This window comes from Cryptomeria japonica, chromosome 2 (assembly GCF_030272615.1).
Source record: "Cryptomeria japonica chromosome 2, Sugi_1.0, whole genome shotgun sequence".
Taxonomy (NCBI): Eukaryota; Viridiplantae; Streptophyta; class Pinopsida; order Cupressales; family Cupressaceae; genus Cryptomeria; species Cryptomeria japonica.
This window is the reverse complement of record NC_081406.1, coordinates 100621976-100644546: the sequence shown is the minus strand read 5'-3', so window position 1 is coordinate 100644546 and position 22571 is coordinate 100621976. Positions and strand designations below refer to the sequence as shown.

General features: G+C 39.9%; 1 protein-coding gene across 1 annotated transcript in view; it reads left to right on the top strand.

Moving 5' to 3' along the window:
- Positions 1 to 22571, top strand: part of LOC131054299 (uncharacterized) — a 191498-nt gene that overhangs the window by 105238 nt on the left and 63689 nt on the right. Inside the window, exon 3 of the mRNA XM_057988773.2 lies at positions 14734 to 14835. Coding sequence (XP_057844756.2) covers positions 14734 to 14835 — 102 coding nt within the window. The remainder of the gene's footprint in view (positions 1 to 14733; positions 14836 to 22571) is intronic.

The following is a 22571-nucleotide window of genomic DNA, read 5'->3' as shown; positions in this document are numbered from 1 at the left end:
TCCGGAGTGAATGTGCTTCCGGAAGAAACCTGGAAGCAGCTTGGCAAACCAACACTATGGCCGTCAACCTTTAACTTACTGGGAGCAGATCAACATGGAATCAAACCCCTTGGAACGCTCATGGCGCAACAAGTGACCATCGGGACACAACCATTTGTCCTCGACTTCGTGGTGATTCCGCCAGCCAAGAAAGGATACGACGCCATTCTGGGCAGAGGGTGGTTGGTGGCAGCCAGAGTAAATCACAATTGGAAACGAAACACGTTTTCAATGGAAAAAGCCGGGAGAAAATTTATTATCGACCTGAAGACACAACTTGTGAGTGAAGAACTCGCGTCGGAGTCGGAATCAGACGACGAAGGCGGAGTTGGCGGAGGAAAGTACGGGAGGGAACCAAACGAGGAAGGCGTTCTCGGAATCCAAGGATGTTCTGAGGACGAGACCGATTCCCTTAATGGGCTCTTCCATTGGCAAATGGAGGACTACGAGCTGCTGTATGGGTGTAACATGTTGCAAATTGACGAGGATCGAGACGAGAACGAATTTCCACCAGCGTACGGGGAATACACCGAAGGGGATGCCCCGGTCAATGAAGTACCATCACACAGGTTTGACATGACAAAACCAATCCGGTACTAAGAGTCCGTAAAACCAACAAACCTCGGTACGGAAGCAGAGCCAAGAAACATCCTGGTTGGCGACGATTGGAACCCAATCCTGAAAGCTGCGGCGTTTAAAATATTCATGGAATACAAGAATGTATTCGCTTGGACGTATAAGGACCTCAAAGGGGTATCGCCAGAACTGTGCGTACACAGAATTTCACTTGTTCTTGGGGCCGTACCTGTACGGAAGAGGCCGTACAGAATGAATAAAAACTATGCGGCAAGAGTGAATGATGAAATTGAACGTATGCTCGAAGCTGGGATTATTTTTGAAGTGCAGACCAACGAGTGGGTATCGCCCATAGTGATATCCCTTAAAAAAGAGGCAAACTAGATACTAATCTGCGTGGATTTTAGATGCCTTAACGTGGTCACCATAAAAGACCCATTTCCAATACCATTCACGGATAGCATCTTGGAAGAAGTGGCCGGTCATGAAATTTATTCATTCATGGATGGATTTTCTGGGTATAACCAGATATCCATCGCCGACGAAGACAAATTAAAAACTACCTTCATAGTGGAGGATGGCGTGTACACGTATAATTGAATGTCGTTCGGATTATGCAACGCACCAGCGACCTTTCAACGGATAATCCTTCACATATTTGAAAAGATGTCAGTAGGGAACTTCAGGGCATTTCTGGATGACTGGTCCATCTACAGCAACCAAGATACACATTTGGCCGCACTTGGCGAATGCATGGAGAGATGCAGGAGAGCTCGCCTAGCACTCAACCCCAAAAAATGCAGATTCATGGTGCCTCAAGGGAAGCTGTTAGGACACATAGTGTGTAAGGCTGGACTCAAGACTGACCCAGACAAGATTCGGGTGATAGTAGAAATGGAGGCACCCACAGATGTCACGGGAGTCAAATCCTTCCTAGGACATATAGGGTATTACTGGCGATTTATCAAAAATTTTGCTCGAGTATCCTGCCCTTTGGACAAGCTAACAAGGAAAGGTGAACGGTATATATGGGGGACGGCTCAAGAGGAGGCCTTCCAAGAACTGAAGTCATGGTTGGTGGGTGCGCCAATCCTAACATATCCTGACTGGGACAAAGAGTTCCATGTACACGTTGACGCATCCAACTTTGCCACAGGGGCCACACTGGCGCAGGTTGGCGACCACGGGCTAGATCACCCGGTCTACTTCGCAAGCAGACTCCTGTCGAAGGCAGAGAAAAATTATAGCACCACAGAAAGGGAAGCCCTTGGGATGGTGTTCTTCGTCCAGAAATTTTGACATTACTTGCTCGCCACCCCGTTCACATTTTATGTGGACCACCAGGCTTTAATGTATCTAGTAAACAAGCCAATTATCCAAGGACGAATCAGCCGATGGCTGTTACTGCTGCAGGAATTTACATTCAACATTATAGTAAGACCTGGGAAGAGCCACGTGATAGCCGACCAGCTGTCGAGAATTCAGTCAGGAGAACCAGCCGAAGGAGTGAACGAAGATTTTCCAGATGCTCACTTGTTTCGCATCGCGGTTCTCCCCGCTTGGTACGCAAGCGTGGGGGAATATTTGTCAACATCACAGTTCTCGAGGGAGATGCCACCAGGAGAAAGAAGGAAACTGGTACTGAGGAGCAGGACATTCCAACTCATTAATGGCCTATTGTATAAAATGGGGCCCGATCAAATCCTACGGCGATGCATCCTAGAAGAGGCAATTTCGGGCATCTTGAAAGAAGCACATGAAGGGCCCGCAGGTGGACACATGGGGCTCGACACCATGGCGAGGAAAGTTCTGTTGGCAGGACTATGGTGGCTGACACTACATAATGATGCCAGGGAGTGGGTAACAAGCTGTGATACATGCCAACGGGTTGGGTGGCCATTAAAAAGGGATTTTATGCCCCTCAACCCATCGAATGCCCAGGAACTGTTTGAGAGATGGGGATTGGATTTCGTCGGACCATTAAAACCAAGTAGAGCTCGACGATGCAGATACATTGTAGTGGCAACAGAATACTTGACCAAGTGGGTGGAGGCACGGGCCTTACCCGACAATTCGGCGGTCAACACAGCAAAATTCATCTATGAACACATCATTACGCGGTATGGGATTCCAATCCAACTGACGAGTGACAGAGGAGGCCATTTTGTAAATCACATAATCCGACTGTTAACAACGGAGTTTAAAATCTTCCACTCCTTATCAAGCCCCTACTATCCACGGGCGAACGGACAGGCCGAGGCAACCAATAAAATAATGTCGGTGATATATAAGTCTTGCGGAGTGGAGAAGGATGACTGGGAGGAGCGCCTACCGTCAGTACTTTGGGCATACCGAACAACTTACAAGGTAACTACTGGACAGACTCCCTTCCAGCTAATGTATGGACAAGAAGTCGTGGTGCCAGTTGAATTCATGGTGCCGAGTCTACGGATTGCCATCGATAATCGACTTGGCGACATGGAAAGCCTGAGGGAGAGGCTGTATGCTTTGAACAAATTGGACGAATGAAGGATGATGGCTCAGTGGGCGACAGAAACAGCCCAGCAAAGACGGAAGGTTTGGCACGACAAGCACCTCCGGTGAATGAAGTTTTCTCCCAGACAGCTAGTTTTGAAATTCAACGGGAAGAACGAATTTAAACCTAGGAAATTCAAAGTCCAATGGTTAGGGCCCTTCCGGATACGCGAGGTCAATACAAATGGGGCGATTAAGTTGTGGACGCTGGACGGGAAGGAGATACCGGACGCAGTCAACGGGTCGAAATTAAAAGTCTATCACGAACGGAGGGAACTGGGACCCTCCAGTTAGTCAGTCTGATGAAAAAAAAGAAAAAAGAGGGAGACCACCGTACGGTGGGACCACCGAAGGTGGCATCACCATGCGGTGGAACCACCTACGGTGGCATCACCGTGCGGTGGAACCACCAAAGGTGGCACCACCGTGCGGTGGAACCACCGATGGTGGGACCACCGAAGGTGGAGCCACCGTGCGGTGGTCACACCGACGGTGGGGCCACCGACGGTGGAAGCCACCGAAGGTGGTCACTGCAAGCAATCGCGAAACATTAAAACACCGCCCACACCGAACAAACCCCTTCGCGCAAACAACAAAACGTCGAAAGAAAAAAAAAGGAGACCGCACCACACTTAACACCCCCGTCCAACACTAAAACGCAGAGGAAGAAGCCGCGTAGCGCCACACGCTCGCACAACCACACAACACCGCACATCACTGAGGACATAAAAACCAACATGAAACGCACATGCCGCACATGCCGCACAGCCCGACCACCACGTGACGCGAGGGAAGAGGAAGACGCCGCACAACAAGGTTTACGCACAGCAAGGAAAAGGAAGCGCGCCGCACAGTAAGGGAAGAGAAACACCACGCAGGCCGCACAGCAGGGGAGAAAAAGAAGCAGCAGCCCGCATAGCGGCAGCCATACACAAAAAGAGGGCCGTTACGAAGGTGTATGATTTTTATTTTAACAGGCAATCAGTTATACAGAGATTGATGGATTCAACAGGGAAAAGAAGTTGGAAGAAACAGCTGCACGCTTCTTCCAGTAGCAGCCAGAGGGATAGGGATAGCAATATCAGAATTTTAGCGTCAGGAGTACGTGTTGCAGGCGGCACCATGGATGCCAGCGCTCGACAAAAGCAAAAACAGAAGGCACCACAGGCTGCCATAAGTGTGAAAAACACAGTGACGCCACAGAATGTTACTTTTGAAGGCCTGAATGGATTGGAATGCTGGAAATGGTGGCAGGACACCCCCGACAATGACTTGGTAAAGCAAAACCTCCGTAAGGCACAAGTAGAGTGGGCTGTTCGGATGCCCGTGTTCCCTATCTTAGAATACGAGGGTGCCCTACGCTTCATGGTGGACACCTTCGACAGGCATACATGCACCAGCACGTTTGAATATCTCTGGAGGGATGTTACTATATCCTTCAAAGCAGGGGATTTCACGAGGGTATTCGACATTCCGGGCAGCCAGGGCAAGAAAATAGACTTGAAGGCCAAAAAGATGACACGGGAGGAGGAGGAGCAGTGGATTAAAATAGTCTCCCGGAACTTGACGACAGCAGAGCTGGACAACGTGGCTAGAGCCACGAAGGTTCGCGGAATTCGTAAGACTTTTGTTGCAGAGGGCCACTGGAGATGCATTATGGATGTCATCAAGAGCAGATTGACAGGGTCGGGTAGGGCGTCGGACATTGCCCTCCCTCAGATTATGCTGATGAATGGGCTGATGAATGGCATCGTATATGACTGGGCCGCGTTACTGGCAGAGCGTATGTATGAGTTTTTGACGCTCCAGCATCGCACATTCTATATGCCTCACTACGCTATAGGGTTATTCTTGGAGGCCACGCGGGAAGCAGTGCCGGAGGACGAGTTAGAGGTACGGCTGTAGGGACCGTTGACAGCAGGAGAGCCTCCAATAATGTATTGGAGGCACTTGGACATTGGGCACTCTTCCGCGAAGCAAAAACGGGCGGTAGATAGGGCCTCGGCCTCAGGGGAGCCTGACAGCGGGAGGGATTCCAGCAGTGCAGAGGATTCAGAGGCGGAAGATGAGGAGGACGACAGCAGCCAGGTGACGGAGGAGCTTGTATGAGTCCTATTTGCCCCACCCCTGTTACCGATGGGCACGCCTGTGCCATCATCTGGAGTGGGCGGCACCTGTATTCCGGCCTTCGGGCAGAGCCATACGCCTGTTACACTTGGTCCCCTCCAGCATGGGCAACAGGGAGCATCATCGAGCCCAACCACGACAGCACTTACCGAGGACATGGCAGAGTCAGGGACGGAGGAGTCACCGCATCGGCTAGTGGTCGCTGAGGAGCAGGGGCTGACGGAGGTGGTGGATACCGCGCCTCACGTACGTTTGGACGTCGTGGGTAGTGACGCAATAGTGACTGTTTCTGCTTCCTTGTTGGAGGAGCTGACGACAGCGAACCACCCCCCGGTCACGGAGATGCGTGCTGACCTCGAGGCTATGCAGAGTTGGCTCACACAGCGGTTTCAGATGACACTGGCACAGCCGAAGGGAGCTGTTGTATTCTCACTATGTCGAGAGACTAGAGCGGAGGTAGTCGACTTGGATGACTCTTTAGGGGAGGCACATGGACTCACAGTTGGGAACGACGCGAGGGAGGTCGCCTCTGCTAGGTAGGCACCAGGAGATGGTGCACCTTCGGTGGCGGAGGCGGTACCTTCACAGCAGGATATAGTAGTGACTGTTCCACCAGGGACTTCACAGCCTTCGGCACAGACGGGGGAGGATGTTGAGACCAATCTAGCTGACATGGCTGATATGGTGACGAGGGGTAGGCGGGTGGTGGCCGCTGCCCAGACGCAAGCATTGCAGTAGGTGGTGGTGGAGCTAGAGCAGGTCTTATAGTTTATGCGGGTGGGCTGCCTGATAGCCTTTGCTACCTGCTTTGAGTCTCAGGGGTGGCCGACTGTGGAGACAGAGGAGATGCTCCAGGCTTGGAGGCTGCGTTAGCCCGTTGTGGAGAGTCGGGTGACGGCAGTTGTCTGCGAGATTGAGCAGGTCTACCGGGATGCCTATTATACATTGAGGCGTACACAGCAGGAGTCTGCAGTCAGGGAGGCTGCCCGAGTAGCATTGGAGAAGGAGGTGGCCAGTCAGCAGGCCTCATGGGCAGCCGAGAGGGCGCAGTTGTTGGCACAGCTAGAGATGGCCTGCACAGAGACGGCTAAGACCCGGGCAACGAAGGCCAAGGTAAATGATTATATTACCATTCTTTAATTAAATTCTCTTTAATTTCTTGCTGCAACAGAGGTTCCTACTGAACAGTAATTGATTATATAAATAAAACCAATACTTGTATTTACAAAAGACTCCTTCAGGAACAACAACGTAGAAAATAGGAAGGAAAGAACAATTAAAGAAGCTTTTGTTGAGTTACAAAGGAAATTTAACTAATTAGATTTTTCAGGAGAATACAACTCTTAAAAACTAAGACCCCTTCGTACCATTTTAACTAATGGTTCTTGCAACAATATATATTTACTCTCTACTGAAAGAAAGAAAGATATCAAAGAGTCCACGTGCTTGGAATGTGAGAGGATTTGCACAGCAAGAATAATGAACAACGTGGCTAGCAGAGAAGTCCTGACAACAACAATGGTTGGCTGCACTTCCTTATACTATAGATGAATTAGGAATTACAGTGCCTTCATTCCTTTCCCTTAGTTCTCCCGTCCACCCCCAGCAAATGAAACAAGAGCTGCTGAAGAAGAAGAGAATGCTGCCGAAGAAGAAGTGAATCCGCCCAAGCCAAAAAATCGTTTCCTATATGCCCCACTACCCTAACGTTTTATGGAAGGAAAATTCTATATTTCCGCCATTCCCCGTCGTGGCTCTGGAAGGCGGTCATGGAAATTCATTTTTTTTTTAAAAGCTTCAAAGCCCTTTACTAATCTATTCGAAAATATTAAACCATCCCGATAAGGAGAAAAGAATTAAAAAAAAAGTATCCTCACGTAAATGGGGCTTATATTATTAAAACTAGATTTTACAATAAACGAAATTAAGGTCCAAGAAAAATTAAAATAACTAAGTCATTTCATATATATTTTAATAAATACATTAAGTTAATAGTGAAGGTAATTAATATTTCTCTTTTTTAAGACAATTTAAATTTGAGAACAAAATACCTTTATTAAAATTATTTAACAATTGATCTATATATATATATATATATATATATATCTATATATATATATATATATATTAATGTAAATATAAATGGAGTCGACTTTCGTAAGTCAAAAACATGTCTAATTAAGGTATTAATTAAGACAATAATAGAAGGTACATAATAATGATTTCGCAATGCTAGAACAAAGGTTCAACAAACGAGCCAGAGCAAGTCAAAGACACTGATGGACATAATTTCCATGGTCCTAATAGGGAAAACTAGGTTGACAAGGTCACACTAGCTGACATTAGGTAGTACATACCAGTCTTATATTCCATTCAATCACTGACCATAACCATTTCACTTCCCTCTTTCCCGATGATATCTTTTTCCCCTTCTTCTTGGAGGCCAAGTCATTCCTGCATCCACTTGTCCAAACCAGAGTAGTTAGTCCATCATCTCGATAATTCAACCTTAATGTTTATATTCGCTAGAACAAAAGATGAGTTATAACATTACTTTACGTGAATAAGAAATAAGAAATAAAGCCATTTTCAACTAGGGCATCATTTAGGCTAAACCACTGTTTCTAGCATTCAATACCATTTAGGGCATCGTTGTAAAACCGAATACCACTGTTAGCAAAACCAAAATCTTGTAGGGCATCAAAATCATTGTTTCAATAATCAGTATCCATCTAAGGCACCAACACAACTAAGTATCAAAATAAGAGTATATAGGAGGGGATGTATCAACAAAAGAGATTGCTGGAAATCTTCGAGGATACTCCTGCATGTATTCATTTATTAGAGATTGATACCTCTACTTCCGGATTTGAAGAGTTTATGAGACAATCTTCATGCCCTTGGTTACCGAGCAAACCATGGTTGCCATCCAGACAGATACTTCCCCCAAGGTGACCACGACTGTTCAAACAGAAACTGCTTCTCCTTTGCTTTCAGCTACTACTGAAGGAGAACTAGTCGTTTTACCTCCATGGCTTAGTTCTTTCACTCCCTAGAGGAAGAAGCAGGAAATTTCTCTTGATGTCTTTGATTATTAGCAGCTTAAGCAATTTAGGCCCAAGGTTGCTAAGAGAGCCAAGACGATCTCAAGGGTAACTGTTGACAGCAACAAGATGAAAGTGGTAGAAATTGTTGAGCCCCTTGTAGATAAGCCACACGTGGAAATGCAAGCTGCTAATTACAGGGTCACAAGGATAGAATTGTGTAAATAAACGCATGAAGTGGTCAAGCATGATGCCCAACAATCCGTAGCTTCACTAGTACAACGGTATGATGAACTTCTAGCGAAGAAAGACAAGCTAGAAGAGGAGAATAGGCAACTTGTTGCAGCTGTTCATAAAATCACAAAACCTGCTGGTGAAGGGAGTAATCCTTCAAGTTCTTCCGGTTCACAAAAATCAATTCGGGGAGTTGAAAGAGCTGCTCAAAAGGTACAAGCGTTGGACTCTTGGGTGGATCAGCTTCATGATCAATGTGCGCAAGTGCTAAAAGACATTCCAAATGATGGTTAAGTTGGAGACCATTGAAGAAAAAATGAATCAGACCTCTAAGACTTTCAAACAAAACTTGGAAAGGGTTGAAGGTAGCTTGATGGTTTGGCGCAAGATGTCTAGACAATAGTTGAGTGTTCTTCAGGAGCATGCCATTATTCCTTCCAGGGTCATGTATCTAGAATTTGAAGAGCTTCTAGAGAACAAAGCCCTCGTTCTCAAATCCCTCATTGAAGAGATTGATGATGCAATGAGATTGCGAGTTGAAGTATTCCAAGGTGTTGTTTCTCACTGTGAGAAGGCCTCTTGCAATATAATGGGTTAGAATGTGGAGGTGATACTAGAAGAAGAAGTTCTCGCAGATCTACAGCTGAAGATTCATAATGAGTGGAGGAGTGAGCAATTTTCAGCTGCCTCAATTCAAGTTTTGATGAAACATCAAATCTTCTTGCAGGAAATCCAGTCTACTTTCTGAGAAGAACGATTCTATGCTTCTTCAATGCCATGATACCATTGTGAAGACCATGATTGTTGCCAAGAACACCCACGAGCCGAATCCTGCTAAGCTACGAATGATCATCCAAAAGTTCAAAGGATTCATGTCTTCACATGCTGCAACTTAAGTTTACTTGTAAAAACATTTTGTAAATTGCAAGTCAAGTCATTACTTGCGCTTTTGTAATTACAAGTAGACGAGTAACAAGTCAATTTAGAATAGGACTTGTAACTTTGAATAAGTCATAGTTAGTTATTGAATATGTCTAGGTGGTTGAGAGAATTTCTCCAGTTAGTTAGGATCCTCCCACCTTTTTCTCAAGACTCCTCTCCTATAAATACTTGAGAGGGTCTATTGTAATTGATATCTTTTTGAAAGCAAGCAAAAACGCTGCCAAATTTGCAGCAAAGAAGACTTTGAGCTTTTATGTGTAAATTGAAGAATTGAAAGGAATAGAAGAAAATAACTCAAGTATTGAGACTTTGTGCTATATTCTTGAGTTTATGTTCAACATTACCTTTCTTGCAAGTGTTTTTTAAAGGGTTTAATCAAATTTGATTTGCAGACTTTGTGTTGCAAGCCTGCAAGTATTGGAGATTAATTTAGTTAAAATAGAAAGTTCTATTGAGAAAAGCTGTAAGACTTTGTGCTTACACTCGTTCTTGAGAGAGATTAGAAGTAGATTTTATAATAAGAAATAGCTGTGAAACTTTGAGCTCACACTAGTTCTTGCTGTCTTGTGTAGAAATAAATAAGTTATTTCAGACTTTGTGCTGTCATAATTTGTTCTTGGTATCATTAGAATAGAAAAGGGTAGATAGGACTTCACATAGTCAAGACTTTGAACTTGATATTGTTGTCCCATCCAGAAGGAAGTGACGGAAGTCTTTGACCTTTCAGGAAACTTCATTTCCTTTCTCTCATTTCATTTCAAAAAGTTGTTATTGCTGTTTTATGTTAAATTGTTATCACTTTTCTGTGAAGAGAAAAGGATATTGGCTTTCTTGAAAAAAGAAGAAAGACTGCTGTTCCATCCTATTTTAGTTTTAGTATTAGATAGATAGGGGGAGCCTTCCCTTAATTAGGGGGAGCCTTCCCTTAATTAGGAGAGTTTTACTCACACACTGTGGTTGTAGCCACAATTTTGTATTTTTCCCCAAGTGTACAAAATTTTCAACCAACATAGTAATCAATGATTACAATCATTTGTAGAGTCTAAGCCTTTATGGGAATATCCTTAACAAAGATCTGGAACAATTTTGGCAATTTAATAGTACCTACAAAAATCACTAAAAAAATTGCATCTCAAGTACCCAATAAATAGGAGAAGCAATAAATGGAACCATCAAATTTTTCTCAAGAAAGCATAAGCTAAAACCACCCAAAATGTGGCACCTTAATCCCTAGTTAAAAGTCTAATGCTTAATCCCCAAGATGAGTCCACAAGATAAAACTAACATATTCCTTCCATCTGCCATTAGTTCATCATAATCCATTCAGCAATGTGGGCACTCTATTTGGTTTCATTATCTCCAGTCAAAGATGCCTTATGATGTGTCGTAACATGCATTATGAGTTAGTCAACAAGCATAACTACCTCTTATAGTGCTTATGTGTCATAGATGTTTTTACATTTCAACATGGTAGGACCAACTTTCGAAGGCCATAACTTTTGAGTTGGGAAACTGACTGAGCCCCCCTTTTTTTAATTGTAGGATCTTTATGTCCTTGTAACTAGCTTGCCAATTATAGTCCATCTTGACATTTTTCAATGCCAAAAATGACCTTGATAGACCAAAAATTGAGTTTTTGTGTTCTGTAGCTCTATATTTGCATTTTTATGTTCTTAACATTAGGTTGCAAGATTGGGACAACTTTCCTAACATTCTCCCACTTGTTGAATGCCCTTGCAAGAGTGGAGGGAGTACTAATAGTATCAACTAATTGTTAGGGGTTGAGAGGCCCATAGACTCACATCACCCCTTGTACTTTTCTATGTTCTCTGGCTTCATCAATGCATCTGCAACATTCTGTAGAGTGTCAACTTTTTTAGAATCATGTTTTCATCCTCAATATGGTATTGGACATCGATATGCTTCATCCTTGAAAGAAAGTTTGGGTTTGTTGGTAGACATATGACATTGATTTTTACAAAGAAGTTTGATAGCTCCTTGAGTTAGCACCACATCTGAACATAATCTCTTAAGCTATATGGCCTCCTTACAGGTTGAATAGTTATCAAGTACTCAAACTTTGTAGTGGACAAAGTGAACACAACCTGTTGATTTCCTATCTAATGAATAGTACCTCCAAATAAATTGAACACACATCTATTGTTGGATCTTCTGCTGTTGAAATCTCTTGTCCAATCTGAATCTACAAATCCATGGATATCTGTTCAGTGTTGGTCACCTAGAGAATCACTATGATAGAAAATAGAGTACTTGGAGGTACTCCTACACATATTTGAATGCCTTCTTAATTGCATCCCAATGATCTCATCCAAGATTAGCCATAGAGTTGCTCAAGACTTCTATTGCTTAGGCAATGTCTAGTCTAATATGGACTATAACATACATCAAGTTCCCAACAACACTAGTAAAAGGTACACAACCATGTTCATTCAACTGTGATTTTTAATTTATAGCCACCGAATTTCATATGATATAATAGCAGCAAGATTTTATTGCTGATTCTGTGTTTGATGTCTCATATGGTGTTTAGATTTCTGTCTTTATCCTGAATGAACTTCCGTTTGCAACATCAGTTCCATACTCAAAATGTGTACAAGTTATTTTTTTTTTAGATGATCACAGTTTTTCTAAAAAGATGCAAATATTGCATAAACCAGCACCTTATTTTTGGCATGATTTCATTGACAGCATGGTTTCAGAAAAGACAAATAATGTTTAAAAGTGTGCCCAACTTTCTATTCCCATATAGGTGTGCTTTCCTCATGTTGGCTGTAGTTTTTTTATTGACTGGGTGAATTTCTTACTACCTTCTTTTTAAAAAAATAATTTTTAATTTTAAAATATCAATGAATAATTAATTTAAAATTTTTAATTTTAAAATATTAATTAATAAAAATAATTAGTTAAACATTGATTTTTTAAACTTAAAATTAATTGACAAGCCACAATAATTTGTTATAATTCACAATTATAGACTTCTACATGATAACTAATGACATGACCAGAAATTATCATTTCCAACTTTAATTTTGACACACAGATTTTTTTTTGATTCTGAAAGAGTATCATGTAGCACAGACACGTTTCAGATTGGGTAGAACAAGAGGTAAACATCCACAGCTGATAAATCCACTCTCTTCCCTGCTTTGATACGAATGATGGAAGAACCGTATTTTATTCATCATTGGTATATGCTTTTCTTGAGATCCAAAAATATGTGTATTTTCAGCATATGGGTGAAATAATTTTACTCACCTAATAAACACTACAGAAGTTCCAACTACATACAACATTACAGAACCTATTAACCTGATATTCCATTCAATTGGTGCTGAGAAAATCTACAAAAATGTTGTAGTTTGTATTGCTAACTGTGGGGTTGAGAGCTGCTTGGTGAAGTCATAACATGGTCCTTTTCCAGCATGACAAATCCTCATTGGCCATAATCAAGAAGTTGACATTTCTATGGATTATGGAAATAATTGCGTTTAGTTACCTCATAGGATCCTTGATAACTTGTTCATCCAAATGAGTTTAAGTTATATTTTATTTTAATCTGTGTTGTGCTGGTTTCTGGTAGCCATATATTTGATGTTTTCAGCAATCTGAACTTCATTTCATCTTCATATTTAATTTGTTTTTTTATATTGCTACTATAGGAGTACTTGCATTTAAAATGCTGCTTGGCTGTGATTGGTTGCTTTCAGTTCTTTTTAATATAGCACTTTCAGGCTACCCTGGCTTGTTTATAAGCCATTTATTATCTTATACAAGCATGATGAAAATTTAATATGAACAATGGAAATCTTCTTTTGTTTTCTTTAGTACTTGAGGTTTAACTATTTATTTTCAATTCTGTGAGATATAGACAGGTCTATGATAGTGACACTATTAGATAGTCTCTCCTGATCAATTGCCATATGATAACTTTCATCTATAGTATTGACTATTCTGGTAATGTGTAGGCTAAGTCACAGAAATCGGCGATTTTCAAGCATGAAGTTCGAATTTTTTCGAATTTCAAACTTTTAAAAAACATACGTTCAAATTCGGCCATAAATTCGGCGGATTTTTAAGTTGCAGTGTGGGTTGCCATCGCTACAAGAAGTTGCAGTGCGTTGTCTGCTGGGTCGCCGTCGCTGGAAGAATTGCAATGCGTTGTGGGTTCCCATCACTGCAAGGCTTCCCGTCATTCTCAGAGCCTGTTCTGAACACTGCCGTTGCTGCCGTCGACGGCCATAGCTGCAGCCTGGGCCCTGCACTACAGTCCACGTCGCCACGACTCCACTTTACCAAGCTCCAATGACAGCATGTTCAGGAAGGTGCCTTTTTTTGGCTGCATTCGATAGTCATGGTCCATAGATGCAAGAAATATTTTATAGTTTTATAATTTTTATTTTGCCCGACTCAGTGTGATTTATTTTGCCCGACTCATAGTGATTTATTTTGCCCGACTCAGTGTGATTTATTTTTATAGTTTTATAATTTATTTTTTAGTGTAATAATTGTTTTTTAGAAATATATATATATTTTTTATATATTTTAATATTTTATTACAGTGATTTTTTCATTATTATAAAAAAATATATGCAACTTGCAAGCATTATAATAAAGCTTATAATACTTGTATATATTTTATTATGATGATTTAATGATTTTTATTATGATGTATTTTATTATATATTTTATTACATTGATTTTAGCAATGTTAAGCTATTTTGATAATTTATTAGAAGTATACATATATTTAAAAATAAACAAAATTATATAAGGCAAATTTTATCCGAATTTTTTTTTTCAAATTTTTCCCTTGTCAAATTTCATCCGAATTTCATGGCTGTCGATTTCGAATTCGAATTCAAACCTTGTGACTTAGTGTGTAGGTCCTAATATGTTTTTTCCTTTCTTGCATTGCCATTTTGGCTAATATCTACTTCTAGGCCATCATCGCCATTCTTTTAGATTTAAATTTTTAATAGGATGACCTTCAAGAGTTTATTGGTTTTTAATAATTCAAAAATAGCCAAGTTCGGCTGTTTTAAATGTTGCGTACAAAACACTGATCTATCTCTTTTTTGCAAGTTTTAACATCAATGGTTTTGATATAGCTTGAAAACATATATGCAGAATCTGTAGTTAATGAATGTAGATGCCACAAACAGAGAGCTCAAAAAAGGCTCAAAGATTGCTATGGTTATGACTTGACATTTTACAGCTTGGACCTGAAAAAGAACATACTAATGTTGGAAAAAAATGGATTAACACAGCTTCGGACAATGGTGAATTTGGGTTCAGAAGTATATGTACAAGCAGAAGTGTATGTGTTATTTTTGATCTCTTAAATTTTCAAAATTGCATTTTTCACTTGAATTTTTCATATCTCACTATTTATGCATTCTGAAAGTAGCAAATAAACCTCCAAAATGTATTATGCTCCCTTGAATGCAATTGATTTTAGTTGATGTAATGTCCCCTTATTTGAATTCTTAGGAATGAGAGACTATTAACTAACACTTTAATCACAGGTGCCTTCTTTCTAAGTAATTAACACAAAACCTTGAAATAGATAATAGTAGATACCATGTATAATAAGAATCATAACTTATAATCTGCTATTTGAATATGTCTATTTCTCTAACTTGATGCAATTGATATCCAAAACAATATATAATCTGCAACTATCATTTGGTTACAATGAATATGATATTCAGAATTTGTAGTATATAATCCTTATCAATTCGATAAAATGTAATATCTTTGCTATGCCTGATATGACGGTGGGAACTATGCAATGACTGTTCTGATCTATACTATGGAGATACCTTTTTGCTGTTTCTGATATAACTATAAACTTATGTTGTCGGTCTTCTCTATGTCACTTAGAGTGATGATGATTAATTGCTGTGTCTGATTATTCCTTTTGAAGTATGCAAATAATGGTGCTGTTCCTGATTGTTACTTCTAATCCGTGCAACCTGAAAATGCCAAAAGGAGATGCTTGATTTGAGCAGATCCAAATATGGATACAAGTGAATAATAAAACAATATTCGATGCCTTCATGAAATGAACTGGATTGTCTTAATATATGATGAGTGGTGTCTAAAGAGTCATGTCTCTTGTCTCTTTGAAATCGTTTCCCTTAATCTATCTCTTATCGGTTCTCTTCCATAAGTAAACTGATTGCTTGACTATTCATCATATGTTAATTATTTGTTAGTATTAATGATTAACCCTAATCTACATGGGCCATCTTTATTGATTCTTCATGCTATCATGAATGAGTCACTGAGATCACTTCTTCCTTCATTTAGTTGATCATTGAACTGTGTATCCTAATCAGTCCTTTACTTTATTCCTCCTAAGGGCTATATATTGGTCTTGGAAGATGTTGATGTTTGATAATCGCTTTATCAATAATCAAATCTAACATGGTTTGGCATGGAGGTTATTATGAGGGAACATTACAGTTGAGAAGAAGAGTTACAAATTATTGCAATTTAAATTTCATTTCTATGTATCCATTATTTTACTTTTTTTTTGCCTTGCTAAAATCAACGTGTTTGATTATATATCTTTCTTTCTGCTTCTGTCATTAAAATGCAACATACATTTATTGCTTTCTGTTGCAAGCAACAACACCTGCTCCCAAAATGAGACACATTTTAAAGCAGATTTTCTGTCATATGGATGACCAGCTTAAGCAGGTTGAGCACCCTGCTAACCATCACCACCAAATATGCACGCTATTCCAAGCTGATAACCATCCACATTGTAGCAGTAGCAATGAAGTGCCCAAGCTAGAGAACCATATTATAGTTGTTTCTTTTCGGCTCAATACAACGTTCATCTTTTTGGAGAGAGTCAGTTTTGATCTACAAAGTCTATAAAGCTTAAATTGATTTGAATTTCCTACTCTATTGCCAACATCAAAATTCTTATACAATGGAAGTTAATTATAAACCACATGCTCTTTTTTGGTCCTTTCTTTCTTCAACCTCTAATTTTTTCTTTTCATTGTGGAAGTGGATATTATGATTATCCCCTGTATACTTCGCCTCAAAATATGCTTAGCTGGCTTTGATAAGAGAATCTATGTTCATACATCAATTTGAAACCTAATTAACAGCATAAGCAAATATCTTGTATAGTGTGGGCTAGGTTTAAAAGACTTCCACTTTCTATGGTCATCAAATGACCATGTGCAGTCATGACAGGGGAGAGATGGTGGTGTTTGGAGCTATGCCTACTTTGGGACTTAACCAGTCTACTGAATTCATATAATAAGCAAATTAGTATATGCCGATGCTAAGATTGTAAGTTCAGGTGACAAAATATTTGGAGAACTCTTTTTAATAACATAATATAAGCTTTTTTGTGCAAGGAAAATAGTGTTGGTCCATAACTTGTGTACGCTGTCATCTATTTATCATGCACTTGTGGACTGTTGATTTAATAATATTTTTTTCAGAATCAACCCCTTATGTTTTTGTCAGCATTAGGTGGTGGTGTAACTTCTTATATTTTGTTGTCCATGGTTGTATAAACAATAAATGTACATGCTTTCATTTTATAAGGAAGCCTGTGAAGGCAGGTATGTTGATTTTGGGGACGTGTACCAAGCAATTGCATAGACACTACCTACATGAGAACATTCGATTAATTATTATTGTGTTAATTATTTTACTGTTGTTATTTTGTATATTGCTGCAATTTGGTAGTGTAGAATCAGTAGCAAACCTTCTGGTGCCATTGCCTTAATAAGTGATACAAGGGAAACAGCAGTCAGTACTTATTGATAAAGACATTAAAGAGATTGCAAAATATGTGGGATTACTAATCAACAAAGCAGTGAATACAAACCAGGGAGATGAGAATTACCTTGTAAGGGACTTCAAATATTTGTGGCATCTCTTTGTAGGAGAGCACGTATATGAAGAAGCTGAAAGAAATCAAGCACCATAGGTCATGATTTAGAAGAATTTGGCAATAAAGGAAGACATTGGTACATTGCTCAATTGCCTATCTTGATTCCTTGCTTAACATTTTATCACATTTCATGATCCTTGGCCTGAATGACACTAGGAAGCACAAGGACAACAAATCTTATAATGGTACAAGGAAAATAGTGACCGTGAAGAAGAAAAATGAGAAGATTTATGTGGAACCCTAAGGAATTAAATGTAATTGGTTCTAAACAAAGGCATGCAAAACAAACAAAGTAGTGTGCAATAACCACCACCATTTATTTTTGTGAGAATGTGGGTCAGCTTTCAAATCTGAAATGAAAGATAACAACTTCCTTTCCATTTTCTGGTCACCTAGATCCTGAGAAGGGCAAGGTGAGGGCATACGGTGTTCAGAATCACTAATAATTGATAACAAGCTACAGAAATGGAAAGCATCAGGTGGCAAGCCGGCCAGTGCCACTTATTCAGTGGGATGCATTACAGTACTGAAAGTAAACATCTACTTGTTCAGCGGGAATTACAAGAGTACATCCACTCCAGTGGGAAAGCTTTTTTAATTCGAAGGTAAATAACAAATGGGCACGTTCACTATCAGCGGGAAAGTTTATAGAACTAAAAGTAAATAACAATGCTCCTGCCACTTGTCCAGTGGTCGATGGTTACAAACCACTTGTGCAGTGGGGTAAGTATCAGCGATAACCAAAATATATTCACTGGCAGTACTAATATCTAGTGTTACAATTCAAGCTTAGGAAATACATGACTTTGGAGGTAGGACCATCCAAAGCACCACAACATTAGTCCATAAGCATATTTATCATCAAATGAAGTGGGTTAGCTGCTGATATGAAAAAAACATATCTGTTACAAAGACGATACCAAAATGTACTGTTGAAATCACTCTCTAGATGACCAAAACTATTAAACCCAACACCCAACTGGAAATAGCATATATATAACAGTCTAGGAAGCTAAGTTGTAGGTCTTATATAACTGTAAATAATGGTGTTGCAGGTTTATTAGCCAAATAAAATCAGCAAATCATCTCCCAAACCAGCAAGGAACACCTTCTAAGGTTGGCGGCTATCTTTCAACACCTTTTAGCCACTCAACAATAACAAATGACATGGAAATGAGGGCGAAATGTGTCCTAGTCCAGTCTGCAGGAGGTACGACTTGTAATTGGTCCGTACTTTTCTGACTGGAAACCCTTCAAATTTCCCACAATTCTCCCTGGCCAGGCAAAAATCAACTTCCAATGTGGGTGGTTAACGCAGAAGTATGATGCACATCACACTAGGAATTTAAACAAGGACAAAACCCCCACATGCATGCCAGATGAGAAATTGTATGATGCTATCTAGGAATTACTCAAAATACCCCAAAAAATACTTTGCAAACACTCCAAAATGCCTTCACAAACTTCTTCAATTTGCAAAATTAAAATGCATCAAGAATGTCAATGGCTGGAAACAACATACTAAAAACACATGGTCGGAGACCTGTCCATGTTTGGGTATAACTGAAGAGTCCAAACTAGAATTATTATTCAAGCTGTTAGTGATCAAGTTGCTAGGAATCTGCAAAGACCTACCAGTCGGATCAGACTTGGGGGTGAATTCACCCTCCTTATTATCTATTGAAATTTTTTCATTGGTATCATTATCCGGTTTCAATATGCTTTCCATGCTGTGACTCTGATTTTGAGTCAACATTATCATTGCTGACATTCCTTTATTGATATTGATTTCCAAGTTAGAAGGGGCTGGTAGCCTTTTAGGTATTTGCAGATTCTTAACAAGTTGATTCTTTTTCTCAATTTCTTGGACAATATTCTTCACAAGAGATTCAGCTTCTTTGTTTAGCAAAGGATGGACATCCTTTGAATTATCCCCTTTATTTACTCTATTCTTAATAATGATTGGGGATTCAAGACCTTCACAACCATCAATTTCACTGTTGTTATTCGCATTTTTCATTTCATTATGTTTTCAGACAGTATCATTTCTAATCTTTTCCATCACAAGTTGTTGACATTCTTTTTTCTATGTTTCTGGGGTGGGGCAGAATTCCTGGAGGAATCAGCTTTGAGGTTGGGATTATGCATTTGGTTAATAGAAACCAATCTTGGACTCTAGAAGGGATTTTTTCATCTCATTCTTGATTTGCGCCCACCGGGAAGTGCTTGTAGCTTTGCTGGATTCTTCCATTCCTACAAAACAAAATAAATTGAACCTCGCAAACAAGAACTTCTAAAAAAATAATAAATTCTTGGCCTTTGACTTTTCTCCACCTCTCTCCAAGTTGAAATTTCTCAAAAAACCTGCGTGAGAAATGAATTCCAATCCTTCTAAGTTGCAACCAAGTTGGTGAAAGCTTAAAATTGGCAGTTGTATTTAAAATGCGTCATGTTTCCCTTGACAACTCGGCATGCAAACGGGTCCTGCGATCAAAGCTGAGTTCAAAAATGGAAATTTTTGTAATTTCTTATGTTATGTGTCATAAATATGGAATATTCCCTTTGCATGTCGCCAACTCATTGATTGTGAAAATCTTTCAATTTTGGATTCAAAAGGATATTTTGAAAGATTTTTGCTGATTTTTCCACTTGGAAAGAAATCCTGTTCATCTGAATTTTTTTTATCCTGGAAGAGTTTTTTCATGTTTTTGAATTCATCTTATTTGGAGGGAGATTTTTGATCAATCAATCACGTTTCCTTTTTTTTTTAGGAATTTTTTCCCTTTTGAGCTTTGGAATTTAGGAGGGAGAAAATTCTCTCTTGGTAAATTTTTCTCATGCCTTGGAATTTCTTCACTTTGGGAAGAAATCTATCCCTGAGAGAGGAATTTTGAATTTCTTCTTTGCCCTTGATTTCTTTTCTCAATTTTGTCCTTGGGAAGAAAATTTGAAATCTTGGCATTATCCTCCTTAATCTTGATTTGCATTCCCTTTCCAACCAGGGCGCTAAATCACCATGATGGAGGAATTTTACGAGGAGAAAATTCCTCCTACACCTTACTTTGGTGCTCTTACCAAAGACTTGGGCGACATTTTGACTATGTTTAGGATTTTTGGCTTTGGAAGAAAATTCCTCCACAACCATGTTTTGTTGCTCTTCTCCTGTTTAGGGTGGAAATTTCACCTTGTGGAGGAATTCATGTCACGGAGAGGAACTCCTCCATGACCTCATTCTAGCGCTCCTCCTCAGTCTTTGGCGCTAATTCCATGTGCTGCAGGAAAAATATGTTACGGAGGAAATTCCGACATCACCCTTTTCTAGCGCTCTTCGTCAGCCTTGAGCACTGTTGACGTGTATTTTGTACACAATCATACACAGAATAAAATACCCAAAGGTACCTTATCCTCCCTTGAATAAAGTCTCTGATTGCTGAAGATGTCGCAAAGAAGGATCAATCAGGGTGACTCCAATGTTCTTTTATGTAGGGTCTCTACGTGTGGATAAGCACCAGTGGTCGTTGTGATTGCTGTTTCATCAAGGGGCCTTACGTTTCCGAAATAGAATTTCCTATACTAACAAATTCTCAAAAAAGATCAAAAGAGTAGGGCTTGCAAGAGATAAATTCTAATCTAATCCTAACAATGACTCAATGTGGACGGGACTTGGCAAGATTCTACCAACTTCAATATTGCCATAAAATAACAACTCAACTGAAATTGATGCGATCTTCTAAGGTAACAAATGATCTTTCAATTCATCAAGGATCATAGACACTACCACAAAGGTACATATCCAAAGTTCAATGACGATTGAAGGTTTAGGTGATTCAAGTTTCTCTAGTTGACCACCCAAGGCGTTCCTACAATCAGCAAGAAGCTAGTGGTTTGGAAAGTGAATCTCACCAAAGATCAAGCCCAACACTTTGTCTTTCAAACTTAAACATTACTTTGACTGAGAATGATTCAAGAAAGTAAACAACCATGAAGATAACCACAAGAATTGCAATAAAACACCATAACTTCAATATTTTATTGATCTCAAAGCCATCATAAACAACAATTGTTTGAAATTCCTTCTTCAAAGCTCAATCTTGCTACAAAGTAACTTGCTCTTATCTAATTGCTAATCTCTAATCTCTCTCTAATTCTCTAATATCTCCTTTTTAAAATGAAAAGGAATGAGGGTATATATAGCATCCTCAATTACAATGAATGGTCCAGATCAAAAGAAGATCAATGGCCAAGATTATGACACCTAAACCCTAATTAGGGTTTATTACAAATAGTCCCTTTTTTATTGAACAATATTAAATGCATAGCCAAATATTAAATTTGGCACAAAAATCTAGGAGACATAGACCAATGACAATTAAGGTGCCATGTCATCTATAACAACCTTTCTTCTAGAATCTTATTCCCTTTCCAATGCTCCTTTTTAGCATATGTAATGAATCTGGACACGATTCCTTCAATCTCAGCAATTGGAATCTCACGAAGATTCCTCATTCGTTCTTCCAAATGGATGGCTTGATCAAAAGCCTTGAGAAGAGCAGTGTCCCATTCAGGTTCAAGTTCTTTGGTCTTCTCAATTAGGAGCATGGTAGCAAACATCTGGTCTCGTTGCTCATCTGTGATAACATTCGCATCTTTGCAAAAGATGACCTTGACCCTTTCTTCCAATTCTTGTAAATCCACATCTGTCTCAACTTCGATCCTCCTGCCAAGAATAGTACATAATACCTCAAACACTCTATCCTGGATCGGGTGGATGACCTCCTCAACATGATTGCATTTAGTACTGATGTCCTCGAAGAGAACTTCCTTCATCTGGAGTAAAGTTGACCACTGAAGTAAACTATGCGGTCCTCCATCCATTATCTTTTCTTGTACTAGGACTTTCCTTGATGTTTGTCTGATTACTTGCAGGAGACGAATGATAACATCTTTAGTATGAGCAAAGGCGGCTACCGTTATCATTAGGTTGTGGATGATCTCAAGAACCTGGATAGCTCGGTGAATGGTCTGCATCATCCTTGTTGCAAATTCAATAGCAACTGTATGAGATTTGTCAATCCAAGAGCTCATAAGCTGGACCAAACTCCTGACTCTCTCTGCCTCACCAACTG